The 27,039-nt window shown below is 31.1% G+C and overlaps 2 protein-coding genes across 4 annotated transcripts in view; one reads left to right on the forward strand and one right to left on the reverse strand.

Moving 5' to 3' along the window:
- The window catches only part of LOC129906842 (elongation factor Tu), a 153,674-nt gene that overhangs the window by 119,132 nt on the left and 7,503 nt on the right, over nucleotides 1–27,039 (reverse strand). The gene's annotated exons all lie outside the window — the stretch shown is intronic.
- Nucleotides 3,217–26,407, forward strand: LOC129906833 (unconventional myosin-Va). Of its 3 annotated transcripts, XM_055982772.1 has the most exons (22): nucleotides 3,217–3,601; nucleotides 11,299–12,112; nucleotides 12,263–12,387; nucleotides 12,446–12,559; nucleotides 12,623–13,111; nucleotides 13,172–13,265; nucleotides 13,331–13,551; nucleotides 13,650–13,673; nucleotides 14,945–15,058; nucleotides 15,126–16,012; nucleotides 16,084–16,658; nucleotides 16,729–16,876; nucleotides 16,936–17,033; nucleotides 17,101–17,290; nucleotides 19,963–20,354; nucleotides 20,418–20,544; nucleotides 20,604–20,735; nucleotides 20,801–21,317; nucleotides 21,394–21,525; nucleotides 21,598–21,690; nucleotides 23,768–23,908; nucleotides 26,091–26,407. In XM_055982772.1, the coding sequence occupies exons 1-21, from the start codon at nucleotides 3,569–3,571 to the stop codon at nucleotides 23,903–23,905; spliced, it is 5,457 nt and encodes a 1,818-aa protein (XP_055838747.1). In that variant the 5' UTR covers nucleotides 3,217–3,568; the 3' UTR covers nucleotides 23,906–23,908; nucleotides 26,091–26,407. The 3 variants fall into 3 exon arrangements, with proteins under 3 accessions (XP_055838747.1, XP_055838746.1, XP_055838748.1); XM_055982771.1 differs by lacking the exon at nucleotides 26,091–26,407 and having other exon boundaries at nucleotides 23,768–24,004; XM_055982773.1 differs by lacking the exons at nucleotides 13,650–13,673; nucleotides 26,091–26,407 and having other exon boundaries at nucleotides 3,218–3,601; nucleotides 23,768–24,004.

Here is a 27,039-nt window from a genome sequence, read left to right on the forward strand (position 1 = left end):
GATTAACCAAAACATCTACTATTTGTGCTTACACAGTGTTGTGCCCAATTCCGTTTCAATTTACATTTTCTAGGAACAAACGTTAAAAAGAAGAAAACCCTCACCCCTCTTGCGTACAACCTGACCCCGGGACCATTTAAAATTTATATGACTTCATTTATCGAAGTTGTTGGGAGAAACAATTTGCCGCTTTTTCTCTTCAATCTTCTAAAAACAAAAAAAAAATAATAGGTGTGTTTTTTGTTTATCTATATAGATTTTGTGCAAAAAAACGACATCGGGAGTTTTGAAATCCATGCAAACATTTGGCACCACTGTACATATACTTTGGCAGCTGTCTGTCAAAAATGTTGCTTTTGTTTTTTTTTTATTTTAACTCCGAAGTGGGAAGGCCATTACATCCATGTTGGATGAAAACAAAAATTTTCATATGGCCATGGCATCCATGTTGGATTCAAAAAAATTGTTTTTTCACAAAAAACCAAAAATTATCTGTTTATTCTTAGCTACATTTTAAGACCATGACCATTAACATTAGTTGCGTCGTTCTTGTGTTATAAGCGTTTGAAGGTAGCCATATTGAATTTTTTTTCGATTTTTTAAAAATCAAATGTGAAAACTTTTTTATTTTTATTTCTAATTTTTCGAAAAAACTTTGGTAATTTTATATACATATCTGTTCAACAATCTTATCAGGATCCATTTAAGACTTTTATCTGAAAAGTGCATTGCGTATATCTCGAGATTTTTTTGATTATTTTTTTCTATGAGAGTTTTTTTCAAACCTCGTTTTCTCCGCTTTTTTTTTTGTTAATAGGTGTGTTTTTTTGTTTATCTATATAGATTTTGTGCAAAAAAACGACATCGAGATTTTTGAAATAAAAACAATTTACGTGTTAAAAACAACAAAAACTTTATCTGTATAGATTTTTGAAAAATCCAGATAATTATCCAGATTTTACTTTCTCTCGATAAAAACAGTAGTGCCAAGGTACTTTATTTGTTGTGTTCATACAAAAATATCTGAAAATATTACCCACGTTCTGTAACTTAGTCGAGAACTTCTCGCATCGAAAAATTGTGAAACAAAAATTCCAACCGTTTCTCTATCTGGAAAAATAGACTGTATCTGTATCTCGATGTGAAAAGCCACCCTGGAGATTTCATATTCCAGTTCAATAGTGGAAACCAAATGTCAAAAAATTTCTGTTAAAATTTAAAAAATATTAATTTTTAAAACATTTGGTTGTGTAAATAAATTAACAATTAAATAAATTTATAAAACAGTGATAAAAAAATGTATCATATGGTAGTATACGATGAGTACAATCGACGAAACGCTATGCGAATCGAGCGCCGGCGTCTTCGTGATGCTCAAGATCCGTTCGAAATGCCGGATGAGCAATTTCGTGCGGTTTATCGATTTACTCGGGAGTGTGCCTTTAAACTAATCGAAGAAATGAGCCCTCATATGGCAAAAGGGCAGAGAAAAACTTTTGTGCCTATCCCTTTAAAGATTTGCACCGCCCTCCATTTCTTTGCAACGGGCTCGTTTCTATAATAATGAATTGATGAAAAATTCAGTTTTGTTTTTAAAAAATAAAATTTTAAAATATTTACCGGCTCTTTTTTTTCAGACATCTTTCATTGATTCCTTTCTCACATTATTTTTGCTTGTGAGTAATTTTGACAGAAAAATCGAGGAATTATCTCGATAATTTTTTTACAGACACAGTTTTATTCACATTTTTCCAGGCTTCCAGTCAATTTTATTCCGAAACGTTTCAAGTCGAGAAAATTCAAGATACAGACACAAGCGAATGTGAGAAAACAGTTTTTGTGCCGATTCACATTATTTTTGTTTCGATTTGCCTGTTTCATGCGAGAAATTTCTCGATGCGAGAGTTACAGAACGTAGGCACTGGATAATTATCTGGATTTTTCAAAAATCTATACAGATAAAGTTTTTGTTGTTTTTAACACGTAAATTGTTTTGATTTCAAAAATCTCGATGTCGTTTTTTTGCACAAAATCTATATAGATAAACAAAAAAACACACCTAATAAAGGATAAGGAAGATTATACGAAAAAACTTATTTGAAAAATCGTTGCATATGGAAATGTCAGAAAAAATGTTAAATGTTCCTAAGTCAGCTATTACAGGAAGCCTCAAGAGGCTTGACTCTTTTTTCGAATTTTCTTTTGATAATCATTCTGTGAGGCGCGTACTATTACACGACGCCTCTTGAGTCAAAGACTCAAATTTGAAATTTCTCTTTTAATTTAAGTATTGTTGTTGTTGTATTCCACCAAGAAGCAAAAAGAAATGAAAGGGAATGTTGAAAAAAGAAAGAGTGGAAAAAGAAACGTCAAAAAAGAGTCTCAGAATTTTGGCTCACGACTCTCCGGTCGGATAATTTTTTGTTTTATCTTCTTTCTCTTTTGCACTCATTAGTTTTGAAAAGAGGCGCGCCTCTTGAGGCTTAATGTAATAGCTGACTAATTCCTCACAAAAAAATGAAGGTTTAATTTTTTTTATAACTACCATTATAACGGCCATATTATTCACTCTGGATTTAGTTTGGATTTAAGTTAATTTTAAATCTAATCCATTAAATCTGAATTTCATAAATCCAAGGATTTAATTTTTTGGTCATATTATTCACTCAAAAAAGAAATAATATGTTTATTCAATAAATTTTGTATAATTTGCATTTATCTTTATTTTTCCTTCACAAAATACGTGAAAAAACAACTGAACACTGTGAAAACTAGTTTTACATCTGGATTTATAAAGTTAAACAGACCTCCAGAGAGCAGTTTAAATTTGTTTGGATTTAACGAGATTGGATTTAAAAAATTGGATTTAAGATTGGATTTAAGTAGTGAATATTATGGAATTGGATTTATTTTTGACATTTGACATTGTTTACATCCAGATGTATTTTTTAAACTAGTGAATAATATGGCCGTAAATGAAATAACAAATCAAACAGATCAAAATTACCCTTTTCCAGCCCCAAAAAAAGGTTGCATACCCCTGCATGTGCTAAACCTTTTTCTCTATTCTCTTTTATCCAAAGGTTTCTCACCCACTACCACTACACAAATAAAGCAAAACCAACAAAACACAAAACAAAATGCCAAAAAAATTCACATGTCTGTCAGAATTCGAAAAGAACCACTTGCATAAAAGGAAAAAGGGAATAGGTTTTTACTTTTTCGTCTACGTTGTTGGTCGACGTAAGAAAAATTTGTCGTGAGAGCTTTTTATTTTTTTTTAGTTTGAAAAAATAAATTTTATAATTTTTTCTTGAGCGTTTCTAATTAATATAAATCTGTTTAACTCTATTCAAAATTAACAAATCTATTAATTAAATAATATGAAAAACTTAAAAGAATTAATAAATCAATTCAAATACGGGAAATAAAAATCGTGTGAAACTTTGGTTGGGTGAACGAAAAAAAAAAAATTGATCACGGAAAAATCGACACCCAACAGTAGAAGCAGCAGCAGCGACTCCAACAGCTCCAACCAGCAGCAACAACAAAAACAACAACAACAATCATGTCAAGTAGCGAAGAGATGCTCTATGTGAAGGTATTTTTATGGATTCCTTTTGGAATTTTCTGTTGCTGCTGTGCAAATTGCAGCAAGTTGTTGCACATAGACAGTAAAGATTTTCCAACAACTGCTCATCATCATCTAATCCATTCACACAGTATATTATTGTTTTGTTTAAATTTTTTTTGTATCCAAAGAAGGGCTTACTTATTGCCTTTCAATGGCAAATCGAAAAAATAGTCAATTCTGCAAAGTTATCTAACTAAATCAGTGCAGTGATGATAAGGGGGTTGTTTTTCTTTAATCGAATTTTCCCCTGAAGGTCTCTCATAGCCAAATTAACGGACAAATTCGATTGATTCACAATTGTCCATCGCGCCATTCAACGGTATTTATTGTTCCCGTTCCGTTTTGAATTGTCAAGTAGTATTAAGTGTCAGCAAGTAGAGTACCTAGGTACAACAAAGGAAGACGAAGAGGAACCTTTTTGTTTTTCTTCTTTTTTTTTTTACTTTTGCATTCTAGTGTTTTCTTTTCTTTTTTGTTTCTTCTTCTTCTCCAAGTTGGGGCTTTATCGTTGATAAGTGGTTTTGGTTTTGGGGTGCTTAGTTGGTTGGGTTGGGGTCAGTGGCGGATTTACAAATTTTCAAGGTATGGGGCATTTCCACTTGTTTCTCATTGGTCAATCTGCACTTGTGAAGAGGTAAATAAACTTTTTTCCAATGTTAATTACAACAAAAAAGCTATTTTTCAGTACAAAAATAACGTTTGTTTACATCTTCACCAGCCCAGAACTGACATTCGGTGGAAGTTCTCCATAGGCTGTAAGGCAGTCATGTCAAAGGGGTTGAATTACTGTGTGGGTCATAATACTGTATTCAAAATACTGTAACTCAAAATACTGTATTTCAAAATTCTGCATTTCAAAATTCTGTATTTCAAAATTCTGTATTTTGAAATGCTTTTAAAAAGGCTGAAAAAATCGTTTTAGTAATTTAAAAAAATGAGCACTTTTTAACATTACAGAATTTTGAAATACAGTAATACGACCCGCTCCCATGTCAAACTATATGGTTACAAGGGATCAAAACAATGAGATCTAAATTTTTTATCGCCGCAAAAAATGTAAAACTAGAATATGTATAAAACAGATTAATACATTAATGTTTTATTAGAAGAGGTTTGTGTATTTTCATACTTGCAGGCAGCTGCTTGTGTAATCAATTTATATTGAGGAATTTGAATGAACAACAACTTGTGTGTGTTACCACCAAGTTCATAGGCTGGAACTCCAGCCTATGAACTTGGTGGTAACACACACAAGTTGTTGTTGTTCATTCAAATTCCACATTAATGTTTTTCCTACGGGAGCGAACGCAGAAAAAAATTTCAGGGGGTTTCAAAAATTGAATTAACCATTTTTTTTTGTATAATCAGCCCGATTGTGAGTTTCACGTGGACAATTTTTCGCCCGAAATATTTTTGTTCGCCGGGAATTTAAAAAGCAATTCCAAGTTTCATCGGAAGGAAATTAGAGTTTCCGCTGGTTTTTTGTTGTTCAACAAAATTTAAGGGAACTGCTTACCTAGCAATTGAACTGAAAAAAAGTTAAAAACACGAGAAGTTTTCGGCCCGTGAACAACTTATCGCCCCCAACTCACAATAGAGGAAAAGATTTCGGGTGAAATCTTGTTCACGTAAAACTCACAATAGGGCTGAATATGTTTTTCGGTAACATGTCGTCGCTTAAAAAGCAAAGTGAAGTAGTGCGAGCGGGGCCTTAAGGTAGTAGGGCGTTGATATGGGACTCAACCACCAGAATGAATCAACGAACAAATCAAGTTTTGTCAATTTTTTTACTGTATAAATGTTCCCAAAACGGAACATAGACCGACCGACGAAAATACTCTTCCGGATCACCATCATAATTGTCTCATTTCTTCTGTTTTGCTATAATGTGTGTACAACCAATTCCATCTTGGATTAGCAATTTCCATAACTGAAACAGATATCCTTCCAAATCATTCTTCGTAAAGTAGTTCAGTCAATGGAAAAAAACATCTGAAAAAAAGTTGTGACGTCAGCTTAGTTTTTTATGCAGCATTGAAGAAAGGTTTCTTCTGAGTATAAAATTCAATATCTCGAGAGCGAATTGTCGCGCAGAAAAGGAGAATGGGCAATTTTGTATGGAACTTGGACGTTCAGCGGCCAAGAACGATTTTGTTATTTTTTGATGTAGTTAAGTCTTACATACATTGTGCAGAAGTTGTATCCTTCTAACGTTCTTCACAAACCGATAAAATGCATTTTTGCATTTAAAAGTTAATGCAAATTGTCTCAATGTTTAAAATTGAACGTGTATTTTAAGTGCAAGATATGATAATCTGTCATTTTCCCTGAGCCTGAAGACCTTTATCTTGGATATCCAACCAATAGAACCCAAAATATTGGCTTTTTAAAACATCAATTTCGAGTCTATTTTAAGACTTTTTTTCAATTTTTTGTTTGTTTTTTCCTTTTGAAAACTCAAAAACAAAATCTTGAAGTGGTTGGCTTAAAAAGCTTATATTTTGAGTTCCATTGGTCAGATATTCAAGATTGACGTTTTAAATCATAGAAAAAATGACATAAAATCATATTTCATAATTTAATTAAAATAGTAATTCAATTTGCCCTTCGCATATTGCTCGATGCATTAACAACACTAATATTGCAATATCTTCCATTCCTAATGCAATACAACGAAACGGCCATAGTAAAAATTTTTCCTACGTTATAGTTCTTTCATTTGATACCAATTTCATTACTGGCCGCCAAACGTCCAATATGCCCATTCTCCTTTGAGAAATATATCTTTGTATATTAATTTCTCTCATACATCTTACGCAATAGCAAAGATTGCATTCTTTTTTTGTAAAAAATTACTCAGCTTCTTCATAAAGCAAAAAATTGGGACTGTTAATGAAACAATAAACATATTTTTGTATTTTGTTAGTAACAATGACTTGAATGTGTTTTCATCCAGGACCCACTAATAAATCCACATTCGCACATAGCGAAATTATAACATAATATCTAATTTAGAAGTCTTAAATTTTGGGAATTTTAGCAGCAAATTTTCGGGGGTGTTTCGACCCCCAGAACCTTCCCCCTGCGTTTGCCGCCCTTTCCTCTGCAATTGCCATATCGCCCAGTAAAATCAAAGGTTCTCGCGAACCGTGTCGTTTAAACCACGGGTTGGCCACTAAAACCGAGGGTACGTTCGGTCAAATTTATGATTTGGTTGCGCTTTTAAAGTCACGAATGGCTCCATAAAAAGCACGAGAATACCTTTGAAAAAATCACGATCGTGTAAGATCGCAAGTTGCACTTAGACAAAAATGACGATTACCTTAGTAAAACACAAATAGTTTTGGTAAATCACGGGTTTCTCCGCTAAAACCACGGGTTTCCCTGTTTTGTCAGAGTAATTTTTTAAATTTTTATAAAAAAGAAATAAACTGAAATAACGCTTAAAAATCACAGTTTCTGAATTAAAAATCACGGTCACAGTTAGATATTGTTAACCAAATTATTCATTTTATTCAAATAAAAATCACAAAATTATACACAAACCATCAGTTCGTACCGTCAACCCGTATTAGGACAGGTATTGTATATGCGTTGTAAGTGGGAAAAGGGGAATACAATTTTGCTCTTTAAAAAAAAAATCTTTTAGATTTCTATGAGGTAAACAAAATCGGTCCCCAAATTTTCCGCCCCCAAAATCTGCCGCCCTAGGGCCGAGTCTACTGGTAAATCCGCCACTGGTTAGGGTGATAAACTTTATTGCCAACAACACCAATTGAATGGCATTGTTGTTGTACTGTGCAGAGTGTGTTTTGGGTGATTCAGAAAATTTTAGTGAGTCTTGTTTAGATAAACAAAAACAAGCAAAGAATATTTTGCCACGAAGAAAAGAACCAGCAGAGTGGTAGTGGACGACAGGTTTTTGGTTTTTATTTTTGCGACTTTACTTTTGGTGGTTTGCCTTTTTGGATTTTTGTTGTGCATTCAAAGCAAATTAGTATGTTAGACTGACATTTGATTTTTTGTAGTCATCAAGCTATGAACTTTGCTTTATCGGTTTCTTATCAATTTGTTCAAACTCAAATCTGATTGACTTTCAACCATAAATTCCCCATAGATGAGGCATTTCGTTGAAATAGAAATTTTGCAGGCATACAATTTTGTATTGGCATTATTTTTTAAACAATTAGCTGATAGTTAAGAAGTTAGCTTTTAAAACTTCATTTATAGATTAGGGAATTGTAAAATTCGAAGTTCTATCAATCTAGTTACTAACAAAAAAACGTGACTAATAAGTAGGGTAGAAACTAGACAAAAATGTTATAAGTTAAATGCAGTCTAGTATATCAATGACTTGTTAGATTAGAAATCTGTGATATCGATTTCAGTTTTTATTTTTAATTAAACAAAAAAAAAAAAAGAAATTGACATATTTTATCTATTTGCTAAACACAACAAATGACATAATAGTTTAGAAAATAAATTTATTCTTTCCACTCAATTGGGTGAGGTTGGGGGCAAAAAAAAGATATGCTCTAGAAATCCAATTAGTATAGGTTTAAAAGCCGATTGTTTTGATACCGCAACTTGTATAGCAGACAGATCGATTTATTTCCTGAAGCAACAAGGAAATGATAAAAAAAACGTAAATTAGGTATCTATGTTAGTCATTCACTATGGCATAGGTATATTCTTTTGAATTGTATTATTTTTTGCAACATATGAAGGGACATGTTGTGTTCTATTTATAATAGAATTAGGTTTTGATTTCTGATGAATTGACTTTTCAATTATTTAAAAGCAATCAGAGGTACCTATGTCGTTGTAAACTCAAAAACTTAAATAGGACAAGAGTAAGATAACTCAGGAGGTCAAAAATAGTAACGAAATCTTGTAGAAGAGTCTAACACAAGGAATAGGAGGGGTCTTTCTATGTATCTCCCCTCGTTTAGGAGGGAGGGATAGTGCAAAGAAAAATGACTAAAAATAAAAAATATTTAAAAAAAACAGCACCACTCACAGTAGTTATGAATTATACTTTTTTCAAAAGCCGATCTTGATTTGAAATTTAAAATAAAGTTATTTCAAGCAATGGTTTTATAAATACATAATTGCAATAACATAATTGCTTTCAAAGTCACTTTTAAAAAAGACATATTAATTATTCAGTGCTATATTTGTCAAGACATCGATTTTAAATACAAAATTCACTGGTTAAATTAAAATCCCCTATTGATTTTTTATCAAACAATTCACATTTCTTTAAACACGAAACAAAACAAGTTTCCGTTAAAACTTGTTTTGTTGAGAAAAGGAATATTTGTTTAGAGAATAATTTTATGTTAGTCACTTTTAAAAACAAAACAAGTTTATGTTTTCAAAAGAGTTTTGTGTTCTGGAAAACTAAACATGTTTTGAAATTTTCAAGATTAAGAAATAAAAACGAATCTTTACTTTTATATTAGAGGTATGAATTCTGCGTTTGAGTACTTTATTTGAAAATAGATTGAGTACATTATTATATTTCATGCATTTTATTCAGAATTTTTCAATACGAAAATGTGTGAAAAAGAATCCGTTAGAATAGCAACTTCTGGTAAACCTTCAGATATATTTAATGTTCTGCCACGTAGTGAGGGCGGGGCAACTCTGGCAGAAACTTTTGAAAGGACGCTGGGTCTTCCTACGGGATATCTCCAATTTTTCTAATCACAAACATATTTCCTATTATCAAAATCTTGTTTTATTCATAACATGTTTATGAAGATATTAGTGAATAATACCGATTTTTAAACTTGAAACTTTATAGACCTCGTTTTGACTAAAAAAAAAGTTTTGTAAATAGTCAAAAATGTGGCTGTATAAACCCATGGCGGGATGGTTAGTGCGATGGACTATTATTGTTTATTACCATTTAAAATGCTTTAGTTTCCAAGTTTTTACAAAGTTGCGTTTTACATACATAATAATAAAAGTGCCGTCTATCTGAGTGGTAGCATTTTATGTTTTCTAAGACAAAGGAGAATGGGCATATTGGACGTTTGGCCAGTAATGAAATTGGTATCAAATGAAAGAACTATAACGTAGGAAAAATTTTAACTATGGCCGTTTCGTTGTATTGCATTTGGAATGGAAGATATTGCAATATTAGTGTTGTTAATGCATCGAGCATATGCGAAGGGCAAATTGAATTACTATTTTAATTAAGTTATAAAATATGATTTTATGTCATTTTTTCTATGATTTAAAACCTCAATCTTGAATATCCGACCAATGGAACTCAAAACATAAGCTTTTTAAGCCAACCACTTCAGGATTTTTGTTTTTAAGTTTTCAAAAGGAAAAAACAAATAAAAAATTGAGAAAAAAGTCTTAAAATAGACTCGAAATTGATGTCTTAAAAAGCCAATATTTTTGGTTCTATTGGTTGGATATCCAAGATAAAGGTCTTCAGGCTCAGGGAAAATGACAGATTATCATATCTTGCACTTAAAATACACGTTCAATTTTAAACATTGAGACAATTTGCATTAACTTTTAAATGCAAAAATGCATTTTATCGGTTTGTAAAGAACGTTAGAAGGATAAAACTTCTGCACAATGTATGTAAGACTTAACTACATCAACAAATAACAAAATCGTTCGTGGCCGCGGAACGTCCATGTTCCATACAAAATTGCCCATTCTCCTTTAATAAATAATTTTTTTTTTTCAACCACGTTATTGTCAAATTGACATTACGAAATTCAAATTACATTGGTGTTGTGCATTTTTCTAATCAAAAATTGTTTAATTTGGTACACATCAATCATTTATTTTTAGGGTAAAGCTTTTTAGGTACTACATATGTATTGTTTACCACTTTACTCTTAAAACATGAAAAGAACACTATTTTCGCTAAGGTAATATATATTTTTTATAACACTTTTATTATTTTTTTTAATTAGCAATAATTTATGGATTAGAACAGTTACTAAAGGATTAGCTCAAGTTTATCGAAATGTGGAACAGGACGTTTTATTTCAGTCGATTTGAAATATTGATTTCAATTTTAACATTTTTAATCTATACGGTGACTATGGTGTATGTGTAACATTTTTAAAAACAAAAACCGTTCGATCAAGACCAGTTTCATTTTTGCTAAACAAATACTTGTAGTTGCCAAAAAAAAAAATTGTAATTTTTGTACAAATGCACCAACCTGTTTATTTTGAACTCATAAATTCAATTCAAAATTTGTTTTGAGACTGGTTTGGATTGCAAATTATCCAAGTTAAACGGTTAAACAAAGTATTGCAGGTGTTAATTACTATATTTTTATATTTGAGCAAACAAACTCGTTAAATTGTTGTTTTTGATTCAATAAATTTATATTTTTCGAAAAGAATGCAAAATGTGACATAATTACATTCAAATATTACGACTCATATCTCAAGTGGTTGCACAGAGCCCAAGCGTTAATACCGGCACTTGTATGTATTGGGGTCTTTTCTGAGATTTATTGTTTCTGATAGAAAAAATATAATCGAGTCAAAGAAATAAGATGAAAAATATGTTTAAAAAATCAGTTTGCATTACTTCATCAATTCAGATTCCGGGTACTGAAGAACGCTTTGTTGTTTTATTAAACTTTTTAAATTTTTACTCCAAAATCTCTCTTGTAGGGTGCCCGAGTATGGATACCAAACGACGAAACGGTCTGGGAAGGTGCTGTTTTAGAACAGGACTACACAAAGGATTGCAAAGAACTAAACGCATACAAAGAGAATGGACATCAACAGATAACGATAAAATTAAAATCTGCAAATGATTTGCCACCACTGCGAAATCCAACCATTCTAATAGGGCAACAAGATTTAACCGCTTTATCATATCTCCACGAACCGGCAGTTCTGCATAATTTGAAAGTGCGCTTTCGAGAACGTCAGTCCATCTACACATATTGTGGTATAATATTGGTTGCCATCAATCCATATGCCAGCCTGCCTCTATATGGCCCAGATATTATACGTGCGTATCGTGGACATTCAATTGGCGAATTGGAACCACATATATTTGCTCTTGCCGAAGAGGCATACACAAAATTAGAACGTGAAAAATGTGATTTAAGTATCATTGTTAGCGGAGAATCAGGAGCTGGTAAGACTGTGTCTGCCAAATATACCATGAGGTATTTTGCCGCAGTTGGAGGTAGTGAATCAGAGACTCAAGTCGAAAGAAAAGTACTGGAATCCAGTCCAATTATGGAGGCATTTGGTAATGCAAAGACCACACGAAATGACAATAGTTCAAGATTTGGCAAATTTACAAAATTGTTATTTAAAAACAATATGGGAGTGATGAATTTGACCGGAGCCACCATGCAAACTTATTTGTTAGAGAAGTCTCGAGTTGTTTATCAATCTCCTGGCGAGAGAAATTATCATGTATTCTATCAGCTATGCGCAGCCAGGGAACAACATCCGGAATTGATGCTGGGTAAGTTTGTTTTAAGTTAAAGGAAGCTTACCAAGTCTCACCTTTCTTTTTCAAATCATCTTTGTACTTTTCTTTTTTTTTTTAAGACCTTTGTTGCTATTCCCATAAGTTTGAATCAAATAACTATAACAATTTTGATTATTTCCACAGACCATCAAGATAAATTCAATTACCTCAACAAAGGTAAATCCCCAGATATTGAACGGGTTTCTGATGTTGATCAATTTAAAGACACAGTTCAAGCAATGGCCATACTGGGATTTGGCACAACACAGGTAAGATAAATATACATTTTCTTTGATTTCGGCTTTTTGATTCCATGTTTAATTTTAGATCTCGGAAATACTTAAAATTCTTGCTGGTATTCTTCACCTGGGTAATATACAATTTGTAAGTAAATACAAACAGGACTCCAATGAAATCGATCCTGATGCCTGTGATATAATGGTGAGAAACATACAATTTACAAAAAGCATTTTAACTCATCATTCATTTCTTACTCTTTTCAAGCCAAATGACTTGCCCTTGCATATAACCGGTGAAATGTTGAGCATTAATGCCGATGACTTGCGCAAATGGTTAATAACACGACAAATTGAGTCGTACAATGAAAGTGTACTCATTCCCAATAGTATAGCTGCAGCCGAATCAGCTAAAGATGCATTAGCCAAACACATTTATTCCAAGCTCTTCCAATACATTGTCGGTGTGACAAACAAAAGTTTAAATTCAGGTCGTAAGCAAAGTTGTTTTATTGGTGTTCTTGATATTTATGGTTTTGAGACATTTGATACAAATTCTTTTGAACAATTCTGCATAAATTATGCAAACGAAAAACTTCAGCAGCAATTTAATCAACATGTTTTTAAATTGGAACAAGAAGAATACTTAAAAGAGGGTATAGTTTGGACGATGATTGATTTTTATGACAATCGGCCTTGCATTGATATGATCGAATCCAAGTTGGGTGTTCTTGCTTTGTTAGATGAGGAATGTAGAGTAAGTTAATTTTGATTTTAATGTTGTTTTCTTTATTAAAATTCCTTATTTTTTTTTAAGATGCCAAAAGGATCTGATGAATCATGGGCTGGCAAACTTATAGATAAATGTTCAAAATTCCCACATTTTGAAAAACCAAGGTTTGGTAAAACAAGTAAGATATTAAATTCATATTAAAAGCCATAAGTGTTGCTTAATCAAAGTATATTTTAATTGAAGGCTTTCTGGTTAAACATTTCTCGGACACAGTACAATATGACGTCCATGGATTTTTGGAGAAAAATCGAGATACGGTTTCCAAGGAATTAGTTAATGTTGTTGCCCAATCTGAAATGGATTTGTGTAAACAATTGATGGAACTTGAAGAAACAGATACGTTAAGTGAAGCAAAAACTACCGCAGTTGGTGGTAGGGTTGTAATTAGTGCATCAAAGCAAACGGTAATTTTGTTATTTAAATTTTTTCTTCCTAAGTATAAATTGCTAGTGTTTTTTTAAATTTTGTAATACTATATTGTTCTTCCATCAATATTCTTCAGCTGCCAGTGGACAGACATAAACGAGTTAGTTGCATTTTGTTTTATTTTTTTTTAAAGGCATGGTTTTCATTATGTATAAATATTAACAGCAAAATATATTTTTTCATTTAATATATAAAGTGGTTTGATGGTTCCCTTTACCCGCATGTTAAAAGCATTACATTTTTATACTATTTTTCTTTTTATTTTAATTAAAACTTAACTTTTTTCCACATTTGCCTGCAATATAACCTTGATTCAATGAATTAAAAAAAATTATTGTTGCAATTCAAATAACAAAAATTGCCCAGCCTAGAGTAAAAAAACATTTAATCATACCATATAGAGCCATAAAATGTATTCTTTTAAGTTGAATTTTTTAATCAAAAAGAAATTTCGGATTTAGTGGTCCGAAATTTCAAATTTTAAATCTTAATGCAAATGAAGTATAATTTTGTTTGCCTGAACTAGATGGATAATGAAGAAACCCCTTTATTTATCAAGAAAATACAATACTGGGTATTGTTTAACTATACCGAAGATATTTTTGGATATTAAAAATTGTTAAATGAGTACAACCTAAAAACTGAATAAATCCAATTTTTGAATCCAAGAATTGATATGAAAAATGGAAACATCACCTGCGACGTTATCTGCATTTCCAATGCAATATCTTTCAAGAAGATAATATTTTAAGGCAGATAACTAAACTGTATTGAAAACAGACTTGATGACCATTTGACGTACACATCGCCGCCAAATCCCCTGTAAACGGAGTTGTTATTGTTCAAAATCAAAACCTTATCCCTTATCTGTTTCAAAGAGGCGCAAATCAGCGCTGGTTGTTCTTTTCTGAGCAGGTGCTCTAGAGGCATCCATATCTAGTTACAACTTATCTAGAGGCACCCATAGACTAGAGTCTATTTAACTACTCCCAAGATTAAATCTAATGGTATTAACCCAGCCGCTCGGTTGCTAGTCACGCTTCCACTGAATTCTCCTTCTTTGCAACGTATTTATACCTTTATCTTCCACTTTAACCGGTCGATCTTCAGCGAAAACAATTTCTCGATACTATGGCTCTTAATTGAAAAATAAAAGCGAGTTTCTTTTCTTAATTTATCTCTTTCCTATAACACATAAAAACTATTTGGTTTTGAAATTCGGCAACAAAGAAAATAAATTTTTTGTTCATTTTTTAACCAGCTTTTGATTGATAACAAATACAAATTTTGCTTCTTCCCGGGTTTCAGTTGAAAGTGTTAAAATTTTTTTACTTTAATTATTATTAACTTCTAACCTACTTGTCCTCCTAGGTTACTCCGTCAAAACAACATAAAAAAACAGTTGGCTCACAGTTTCGTGAAAGCTTGTCTCTACTTATCTCAACGTTACATTCCACAACACCGCATTACATTCGTTGTATAAAGGTAAAATAAATAAATTGAATTTATATGTTAGCCAAATTATTTATACCAAATTTAATGAACTTTATAGCCAAATGACGAAAAAATCGCCTTCAAATGGGAAGCATCAAAAATAGTTCAACAATTGCGAGCTTGTGGAGTTCTGGAAACAGTTCGTATATCTGCAGCAGGTTTTCCATCTCGCTGGTCTTATCATGAATTCTATACTCGTTATCAACTACTTTGCCATCGAAAGCATCTCAACAAAAGTGATCTTAAGACCTCATGTGAAAATATTGTAAAAAAATGGATTCACGATGAGGAAAAGTTTCGTTTTGGCAATACGCAAATATTCTTTAGAGCCGGGCAAGTTGCTTATTTAGAACAAGTTCGTATGAATCTTCGAAAAAAATACATCATCACTGTACAGGCTGTGGTTCGAAAATTTGTCTATCGCATGCGATTTATACGTATCCAAAAAGCCGTACTTGGCATACAAACATTTGCTCGGGGCTATATGGCGAGACAAAAAGCACAGTCTATACGAGAGATGAGAGCAGCTCTGGTCATTTCGAAATATGCTCGTGGCTATGTTTGTCGACGACGGTTTCTTAAACTTCGATTTTCTGTTTGTGGCATTCAACAATACGCTAGGGGAATGCTGGCACGACAACGTTTCAGATTGGCCATGGATAATCATCAAGCTACACAAATACAACGTTTCTGTCGTGGTTATTTGGCTCGCCAGGCTTATAATAAAAAATTGCGTAGTATTATCGTTTGTCAGTCGGCGATTCGAAGGTTCTTGGCACGGCGTCTTTTCAAGAAATTGAAGGCCGAAGCCAAGACTATTTCTCATATTCAGAATCTTTACAAAGGTCTTGAGAATAAAATCATATCACTACAACAGAAAATTGATGAGTTGAACAAGGAAAATACACAATTAAAGTTGAAAACAACAGCCATACCTATGTTGAAGTAAGTTCTTACAGAAATTTCAAAAATATTACCAAAATTTGTATTTAATCTCATTTTGTAAATATTTTCAGAAATCAACTCGATCAGAAAAAGAACATCGAAAACCAATTGAAACAATTGAAATTGCTGCTTGAAGACAAAGAGAATGCTCTACTAATGCTTGACAAACAACTCGAAACTGAGCGCGATGAAAAAATGCAACTCCTGGAAGAAAAGGATCACGAAAAAGAAGAATGGTCCAAGCAAAAGCAAACCTGGCGTATTGAAAATGAAGAACTTCGCAAACAAGTTGATGAGATGATCGAATTGGCCAAAAAAGAGGAAAAGACTTCACTCTATCGTTCACGTATTCTATCAGAAGTCGATATGAATGAAGTACATGAAGCCTATCAACAAGCAAAGAAAGACAAAGACTTTTTGGAAGGTGAAAATTACTTACTTAAAGAAGAAATAAGTCGTTTACAGAAAGGTAATGGAAATACTACCGAATATTCGAATCATACGAGGTCTTTGAGTAATGCATCGAGTCAAAATGAAGAAGACTTTGGCTATGCATCAGCTAAGAATACTCTAGAACCTAAACGAAGCCATCAAACTACCTTTGATAGTAACAATCAATCATCAATGGAATCGTATGCAAAGATTGGTATGTTTTCTGTAGATAATAAAAGTTTTCAACAAAATATAAAATTATTTTACTTTCGTTTTTCAATTAGAAGTGACATCAACACCGAAGAGTGAGCAAACAAGTTTAATATTGAAATTACGAGGTATATTGGAAGAAGAAAAGAAGAAAAACAAAATGTTGGTTGATAAAATGGAAAAGCTGATCAACAGAAACACATCTTCTGATGATGCTTTGAGGTGATTTAAAACTAATTTTCCAAAAGAGCTAAAATGACTAATCTTTATTATTTTCATAGAGTTACTGAGTTGGAGGTTGAAAATGAGAAAATACGCCATGATTATAGTTTATTGCGAAACAGTATAAACCGGGGTGTTGAAATGCAGGAACTTGAAGGCAAATACATAATTTTAAACTTTATTTAAGCATTACGATTCTATATTTATTTGTCTTTTTGTTTTAGCTCAACAAAGTGCCCTTCAAGAAGAGCTTAAAAGACGTCGTGATGAGTGCATACAACTCAAGTCTGTACTACAGCAACAGAGTCAGTCATTGAAATCATTTGGTGGTGCTAAACCTACGGGCGGTGACAACACTTTCCAAGAAAATTCCGAACTTCTAGAAGCATTCCAAGCACAGAAGCTTGTCAACAGGTATGCACATTTTGTTGGTATTCTATTGACAATACTACCAAATTTTCATTTGCCCTTAAATATGTTTTGAAAACAATTACTTAATAAATACGATTATATCCACTTCACTTAAACTATATCTTACAAATATTAAACTATAGAATTTAATAGGAAGGTATTCAAACATTTTTTACATTTTTTGTGGAATTTTGTACCAATTTTGAAGCTCTAGGTTTTATATGCAGAAAAAACTTGGTTTTTGGAATGCATAAGCAGTAACTTAAACAATTAATTTTAATAAAAAGAAAATGAACGAGTTACCATTGGCAACCAGTTCTTAGGGCTTATTTTAGTTTTAATAATTTGTTAATAAAAACTACACAACAATTGCAATATGGCAACAAACATTTGCTGACCTCCGGATATTATCCCCGTGATGATCTGAAATTCGTCCAAAGATACTCTGGAAAATAATTCTAAGAAGACAAATAACAACTTAGGCTGAAACGCTGCTATTGGGGAAATTTATAAAATCAGTACGTAAATAGTACAGAAATTTTACATTTGGCTACAGTGCATAATGGTGTATTTATCTTCATATGGATGGATAAAATTAATCTCCCAAAAGCGGTTAATTTCCTAGGCAAACTCCTACGCTTCGCAAAAAACCAATTTAAAACATTTTAATGAACACATAATATTCATTTTGCAAATTTATTCAAATCTCTCTTTCATGAATTCATTTGATCAAGATAAGTCATTCCTTTCGCGTTCATAAAATTGCAGCTATATAGGACAGTTCACCTATCTCATTTGAAAATACTCGTAAAACATAAAAAGACATGTTATTTTATTTTGCTTTCCATTACCTATCTCCAGCTCAATTTGTTTTACGAATACTGCACTGAATTTAATTGGTGTTTTTATTATTATTGATATTCATTATCATTACGCATTCCAATGAGTTAAATAATAAATAATAGGGTCATCTTTCATAGATGAGGACATTCCTTAAAATTTCTTTTTCGTATTGGTTGCGTTTCGCTTTAAGCTATGTCTGTCATATTACAGTTGTTGTTTTGAAAGGGCAAACTGTGCATAGGGAACTGGTTTTAGAAAATCACAGTTTTTAAAGCAGGATTAGAGTTGGTCTCGATTCTAGCAGGAATCCATCACCCCAATAGCTCGTCGTTAAATCCTTTCTTCTACTCTCCAATATTTCACAATAGACCGAACATTACTCGAAGAATATTTCTCTCAAATTTGACCGTTTTCATTCAAATTTGTGAATATACTTTAAGACAGGATTTATTTGTTCGAATGCCTTCGTAACCCGAAGATACATCGGTTTGCAAAAGTGATCGTTTGATCTCTTCAATCTATCATTTCCGAGTGATTATGAATCTCAATCAAAGTCTCTTCTGTTTGTTGCAAACTGGTTTTTGCTTGGATGATTATTGGACGATAGCTAAATAAGGTATCGTCCGGAGTAAATTTGTAAACACTTTTTGTGAGTTTTATCAGTTTATAGAAACTATTTATGCATGTAAATAAGCACAATCAAAATTGTCTACAATAAAAAAAAAAGTTCAACGATGTAAGAACAATAAAAGTATTCTAATATTCTATTCACATTATTTTCATCTCCTACTATCATCAATGCGATTTATAATCCTAAATAAAAGATATTTTCGTGTTGGTTTATTCCAAATGGAATGCTCTCAATAACTTTGGGCATGTATAGCATTTTATTTTTCTCTTCATAAACCCAACAAGTGCTTTATTAGGCACCGTAGCTATTTCATGATGACAGACGATAGTGAGAAAGTTTAGGAGAGCAAACGAATGACCTGACCATATCGTCAACGATTATCGTTTTAGATTAGGCTCTTTTTGAAAATTACGGAATGAGTAATGAGTACAAAATGTCAATATTTTAACATGTACGAGACTGTGCACTTAAAGCGTAAAGTATTGTCTTTCCTCTGCGCCGTTAGAATAGAGATAAATCCATTTCTCTTTGTTTACAAATTTGTTATATATAATTTGATCAACAAGGTAACGCTGATATTGTGTCAACACAACTTGGAATAATTTTTATGCGCGATACGATATCACTGTGTGAAAGTTGTATATGCGATAGAATTATGCAGTTCGCTTAAACGAAAGTGAAATGCAAATCTTCCCTGTACTTTTTTGAAGGGGGTATAACTTTTCAATAAAATTTTCAATAAAATTGCCTTGATTGGAAGAACTTTTTTTACAAAATCAAACTGCGTTACCATATCTTCCATGTCGAGAAATAGCAAAAAGACCGAAAAACAGGACAATAATAAATGCTGATGGGTCTCAAGTCTCAACCCAAATTAATGTACACTTGATGATGTTTGATTTGCAATTCCACGATTTACCTTTAAGTCATTTTTACTTCATCATTTTTATTATAAAAATTTAAAAAATCTATCTATCAATAAATATCGCTTTTACAAGGTTCCAATCCTTCGATTTTGGGCTTAATTAACTGAAAAAGTTTTTATCATAAAAATCATGAAATTCAGTGAACAAAAAACATTTTTTTAAAATCAAAAAAAAAAAAAAAACATTAAAACATAAAACATGTACCGCTAATGATTTTTAATAATATTTAAATACAAACTAAATACAATATTTCTATTTTTCCAAAAACAATTTAGACAACTCGAATCAGAACTCAGTGCCCTGACCGAGGAGAACAATGCTCACTTAGCTGAACTATCCCGACAAATTGATGAACTTCGCAATGAAAAGACCAATCTTCAAAATATCCTACAAAAAGGCGTTGAAGATTACGAAGAAACTAACATTGAGTCTGTTCGTCAAAATGAGCGTTACATAAGATACGAGTTAGAAAAATCATACATGGAATACACAAAACTTCAAGAGGAAATGAATATTTTGACTAAAAAATACGAAGATGCCAAACGTACTATTCATACATTGACTCGTCGTCTTCGTGAGCATGGCATATCGACTACAACTACAAATCAAGAAGAATCCAAGGTTGTGTCGGCGTCTGTTGTGAAAAAGAAATCACATCATTACAAAGGTACATTTAGATGGAAATATATTTATAGATAAAGTGTGTCTTACAAATTGTATTTCCTTACAGGAATTCTAAAATTCAACAAAAGTGATCTCGATAAGATACACCAGCGTCTTATAGTTGGCCTAACACCTCGCGTTGCCATTGGCTTATTGCCAGGTTTACCTGCTTATATTCTATTCATGTGTATAAGGTTAAAAGAAATCAATATGAATAATCGTTATAAACTAACATACATTTTCGTATTTACAGATATACTGATTTGTTGAACAGTGATGATAATGTCCAAAAACTGCTAGCAATGTTTGTGAATCACATGAAGAAAGTCCATAAGCTTCCATGTGCCACCGAAAACAAAGTCCTGTGGCTGGTTAATTCACTTACGTAAATATAATTGCAAAAATTACAAAATATATTTGTGAATTCTTATATTTGAAAATTATTTTCAGGCTTCATAATCTTCTGAAACAATATGGCAATATTGAGGAATATAATCGCTTAAATACTCCCCAACAAAATCAACAGCTTCTTAATAATTTTGATCTCTCCGAATACCGAAAAATCATATATGATATTATTGTTGGTCTATATGATAGTTTAGTGAAACAAGTGCAAGCATTGATAAAGCAATTCGTGGTGCCGGCGGTTCTTGATCACGATGAAATAAAACATGGACAGAATCAAGGTAATCGCCGGACAATGTCTTTGGAAGGTTCACCTGAACATGCAAAGATATCTGCACCCAGATTGCTCGTCAATCAGCTGGAGCACTATTATAAGCAGTTTCACTTTTTCGGACTACACATTAGCTATACGGAACAAATATTCTATCAATTATTGTATAATATTTGTGCGATAGCAATGAATACGCTTATGTTGCGTGGCGATATTTGTATGTGGGAGACAGGTATGAAGATCAGGTATAATGTAACATGTCTGGAAGATTGGGTTCGCGAGAAGAAAATGGCAAGTTTAAATACAAATAATTTTCGTTTGAAAAATTTAATGTTGCTATTTAATGTGAAATTTAATTATTTTCTAGTCGGCTGATGTAACGAAACCACTGGCACCTTTGATTGATGTTTCACAATTGCTGCAATCGAGAAAAACCGAACAGGATGTAGATAGTGTATATGAATTGTGTAATTCACTTACCACTGCACAAGTTCTTAAGGTAAAATTTAACACTTTGCTTCAAGTTAATGTTATCTAGTAACTAATGTTTTACATATATTTTTTTCAACAGATGATAAAGTCTTATAATTCGGATGATTGTGAAAGAGAAATAAGTAGTGCGTTCATTGAGACACTCACTGATAAGCTCAATAATAGAAACAAGGTAAGTTAAAGCCAATTTTTTGTTTACATAAATGGAGCGAATCTTCGATGTTCATGTGATTAAAAAAAAAATGCGTTAGATACCAGACTTTTAAAATGATGAGCATGATCTTACATCCGCTAAGCCATTTGTGGTTCTCAAATGAAAAACATTTCTAGTTTAATGAAAAAATAAATTCATTTCATTTCATTTTAACGATAACACAGTCATAAACAAAAAACTTAATTGTAATAGAAAGACTGTCTCCTTATAAGTAAGAGTAAGACAATGATGTCGTTGTTTGTTGTTTTATATATTGGTTGATCTCAAAAAAATATAATTTTCCCCAATTGTTTGATTGTCCCCATGTGGAAAACTTCGCAAGCAAACATAATTTATTTTAAAGCTCATGGGAATATCAACATATTTTTCATTATTTTGGCAGACAAATAAACAATTAAAAAAATATACATACAGGGATATTTTTTAGATTTTTGCCTGCTTAATTTTTTTTCAAAAGGTGGGAAATATGCTTTATTTAATAAAAATAAGTATCAGACTATTAAAAAAAAAGACAATCTTTACTTAGACACATGTATGACAGCTATAAGATAACTACAAACATGGTTTTTGAACACATTTTCCAAATTTAAGCAGTTGTTTAAAGTTAAACAACGTATGTAAATAGTGACCATAATCTTTAAGCAGTCACTATGGCGTATGTGGAACATTTTTTTAATGGAAAACCTGTAATAAGCCCTTTGAACCAAGAGAACAGTTGAATCGTAAGTTGTAAGAACGGAATAATTCCATTTTGCAAAATTGTTAGGAAAACGCAAAAAACTGAATAGCTTCTGTATTTTACTGTTTTCAGATGTTTGACCTTTAGATAAAATAAAGATTATGTAGATTTGAGTAGAATGAGACAAAAATGATATTTCTATTGGTTTCTGGTAGAGAGGTATAACGGTTTAAAAACGTTGGACTTATTCCGTTCTTACAACTTAAGGTTTGAAATTTCACCGAAAAGACAAATTTTGAATGAAATAAACACATAATTTATTTAAAACAAAAGTTTTAATGATAGCAATCGATTAACTATTGATAGAGTTTGAGTAATCAAAGCAAAAAAGTGTTATACATATTAAAACAAAAAATTTTGTTGTGGTCTATTTTTAACTTGAATAAAACAAAAAATGGGAAAATAAAGATAGGTTCGAATGGTCATTCTTCAGTAAATTTTCAATGAAAAAACCTTTTCAGCCCAGCTTTTATTTAGAGCAATGCATATGACTATCTCAGCCCGAAAAAAAATACCGCTAAAAAAGCAAAAAAACTAAAAAAATCGCTTTTCTTGACTTTTTTCATGTTTTTTTGGCCTGTTTTGGTATGGAATTTTTGTTTTCAATTTTTTAAAAACATTTTTCGATATTAAATTTGATTCTCTACAACAAGTTTTAAAATAAATTTATCAAAATTACGGGGCTTTTGCACCCCTCTTCAATTTCCAGCACTCCGCGGTATTATTTTCTCTTATAACCCATTCAACGTTTTTTGTAATTAAAACCCGTGAACGTCTTAGTTAAGACATAATTAATAGCCTGGAATCCTGGATTTTTTCATAACATTTTTCAACCCCTGTAACTTCGACACCCAAAATAATTTTTTTGTTTTTTCAACTTGGAAGATGTGTCTACGCCTAAAGATGAAATTTGTATCAAAAAGTCAATTTTGGAAAAAAGTGGACTTATTCCGTTCTCACAACTGACGATTCAATTGAGGAGTCGCAGCACAACTTTTTTTTTTTTAATTTATACAAAAAGGATAAACTCATTGTAATTTCTGTTTAAATATAGCGATAGATTCTTTTTAATTTTGTATATCTGGAAACCGATTGATATACTAGCCCAAAAAAAAAATCGTGATTTTTTTTTTGTGATTTTCGGTGGGCTGCTTCTCAGTGAAATATTAAGTAGTAAAACTGTATCTACAAATTTATATTTTAGTAAAACCTCCGTTTCAAAACTTTGATGTCGCTCTTCGAAGTTTGATATGTATTAACTTTATTAAATAAATTTTATTTTTTTTTATTAAATAGGCACGAAATAATGAATTTACCATGGACCAAGAATTTATCCATCCCGTCAGGGTTGTCTACAACTATAGTGATGTTAAACTTGAAGACATTGAAATACCCAAACAACTGCATCTCGATGAAATTCTCACAAAGATCTAAAAGGTATAATCTAGATGCATCTGTATATTCCACCATAAGTAATAAAAACAACTATACCATATACGAGTCTATCGTATATAAAATTAAGATTAAAAATAATATACGAGTATTACCATTTACTATTTTATGTAAGCTTGTTGCCATTTTCTCACTATAAACCTATTTTGTACATTATTAATTATTGCGTTACCAAGAACCTTTACACACACACATACTTTTATAGCAAGTATGAACTTAAAAAAAAAAAAACAAATTTCTTGTTTTTGATGTAGTTTACGATAATAGTGCAAATGAATGTACCTCTCCTTGACATCGTAGAAAAATAATCTACGATTATATTTTTTTTTGTTACTTAAATTTAGTTTATTTGTTTATCTTTATAATTTTTTTTTTAGAATATATAAAATATATTATAAAATTTCAAATTACCACCAAAAACTTTTTTTTTGTTGGAAATTTAAAATCGTCGACAACAAAAAAAAATTATTTGTTCTTTCGTAGATTAAACAAAACTATTTAGATGCATAATTATAAATAAAATAATATATAAAATCAATCGTATTATTAAAATTTTTAGTAAAATTAAATGCAATTAGAAAAATTTAGTAAAATAAAAATAAAAAATATAATATACAAGAAAAAAAACAACTACAAGTTGAGTGAGAAAAATTGAAAAAAAAAAAACTTATCAAAATTGTTTATGATGATGATTTATTTGGTATGTGAAAGAAATGAAACGATAAGATTGCCTAAAGAAATGCCTTAGAAAGTTTAAAACTTCTTCTTCCTCTAGAAAAATTATTTGAAAATATTTTTTTGAAATTTTCTTTCAAAATATTATTAAGAGATGGATGAACAACAATATGTGATATGATATGCATTCCAATTAAGTTAAACATAAAAAACATTCCTCCTTTAAACTATTTATATATGTAATATTCTCTTTTTGTCAAATATGTGTTAAATTAATATAAATAAAAGCAATTTAATTCGCAATATTATTAACCGTTAAGATAAAATTCATTTCAAAGAAAGAAACGACAATACAATTATTCAAAATTTATATTTAATGTTTTTAGTTTAAAAATATACAACAGAAAAAATTGTTAAAAAAGCGTTTAAGAAACCCTTACACGATCAATCGATAAATGTTTGCCATCGATATGACTTTAAGCTATAAGTCACTGAAAAGTGCATTCTCTACTCACGACTTTTCGCTTCAAATAAAATTTGAGTTTGATCACCGGGAGACTTCTCTGAAAGCGTTCTTCTTCTTCTCCTTTATTGACAACGAACCGCAATGGGACTATGGAACTTTACTGCTTCACATTATAGCGTCACATGAGGTGTACGCCGGGTTGACCTCAGAAAACATTATCCCGGTCTCCCGGCTTTTATCCACTTTACGCTTACGTGGTGGTTGATGTCCTCATCACAAGATCATAGATTTTGATCATAGATCCAAGATATTTGAAGGCAATGTGTCTCATATTTATTTTACAAGGAATGAAAACTTCTTTTCTTTTCCTCTTAATAAAAACTGACTTCCAGGTTATTTGCTTTATAAAATATCCATTATTTACTTTAAGAAATTTGTCTTCCAGATTAAGTCCAGTGGATTAATTGCCGTTGTGACATGTCAATAAACCGATCTCCAATTTGCCAGTGCATTAAGACAATGATGTCATTAATCCAAAATCTGCTATAAACTTCTTTACATTTAAGTACTGGTTTTCCGACCATATTGCCGTTTTCGATTTATTTCACTCAAGTAGCATAGTGAATGTTGTCCATAAGCATGCTAGTTTCAAGAACTTTTTTTACAAGCTTTTGTACGATAGGTGATAAATTTGCAATACTTTTTAAGAGAAAATAAGCAATTCATTCAACTCATTTCAAGCGGAAAAAACTGCAAATTCTTTTTAACTCCTTAACTACGAGTAAAGCAGTAACAATAAATTTCAAAATTAATCAAGAGTGTTCACAGTGTGTATTCACAAACTTCTTGATTTATGACCTTTTGTTCTTTTGAAAAAAAAGATCAATACCATAAACTAGATCTTTTGATCGTGTAAGATGATTTTTAAATAATATCAGAAATGCATTTTTTTTAAATAATTTTCACTAAAATACATACTTAACCCCTCAGAAAATAACCATTAGAATAATTACCGGTTATTTTCAGCTTTTCAAAATTTTTAAAGATTTAAATAATTTGTTTGTATGGAACTCAAGTTCTAAGAAATACAAAACTAGTGAGACAAAAAGAATGATGACACAAGAAATCGTATTATGTATTAACCAAAATTGAGAAAAAAGAAATAATAATATTTTTTATTGCCATTTAAATATTTTAAGGTTCGATTGTTTGTCAAAACTTAAAATATTTTCGAATTATTTTTTTATTACATCGAAAATGAAGATTTTATTTTTAGTTTTAAGAAAATATACACATAAATAAAAAAAATATTAATAATTTCTATAAGAGATTAAGTTATTTAACACACGTTAGTGATGATTCTTCATCAACAAGAAAAAAATAAATTGATTAAAGGTTTAAATTAGAATTGTTATAAAAAATGTATACAATGCATATTAAAAAAAAATATATTTATTAAGATTATAACAAAAACATAATGTACTTAGACAAAAACAAAAAAGAAACAAAATAGAAAATATATTTATACAAATTGGCTAAGGTCGATTTTCTCGTTGAACATATTTAAATAAATTTATTTAATCAAACAGATTAATCTATTTGGCTTTTTATTTATTGAAAACACTTCCAAAATTAGTTTTGTTCGCTAGTAAACGGATTACAAAAAACTTTAAGCCTCCTTAAATCTGTGAAGTGAAATTTATTATTTCGGTAATTTAGAAGTCCAAAAAAGTGGTTTTCTTCAATCTGTCCATCGGTCTGTCCATCTCTGTAATGATCTAGAGCCTGAATGGGTGAACTGATGTTGATTTTTTTATGTAATTTTCAAACTTGTTTTTTTTTCATCTTTAATATTTCCTTTAACCCTCTACCGCATACCAACCCATATATGGTTTATCGATTTCATATGGATTTATTTCTATAATAAAACTACGTCTATTTTTTTATAATAAATCGGTTTTTATTATCAGTAAGA

Source organism: Episyrphus balteatus, chromosome 1 (assembly GCF_945859705.1).
Source record: "Episyrphus balteatus chromosome 1, idEpiBalt1.1, whole genome shotgun sequence".
Classification (NCBI taxonomy): Eukaryota; Metazoa; Arthropoda; class Insecta; order Diptera; family Syrphidae; genus Episyrphus; species Episyrphus balteatus.

Coding starts and splice junctions, on each gene's coding strand:
- LOC129906833 (XM_055982772.1), top strand. CDS start 3,569: ATGTCAAGTAGCGAAGAGATGCTCTATGTGAAG. Junction 16,013..16,083: donor ACAGCCATACCTATGTTGAA/GTAAGTTCTTAC, acceptor AAATATTTTCAG/AAATCAACTCGATCAGAAAA. Junction 16,659..16,728: donor GGAATCGTATGCAAAGATTG/GTATGTTTTCTG, acceptor TTTTTCAATTAG/AAGTGACATCAACACCGAAG.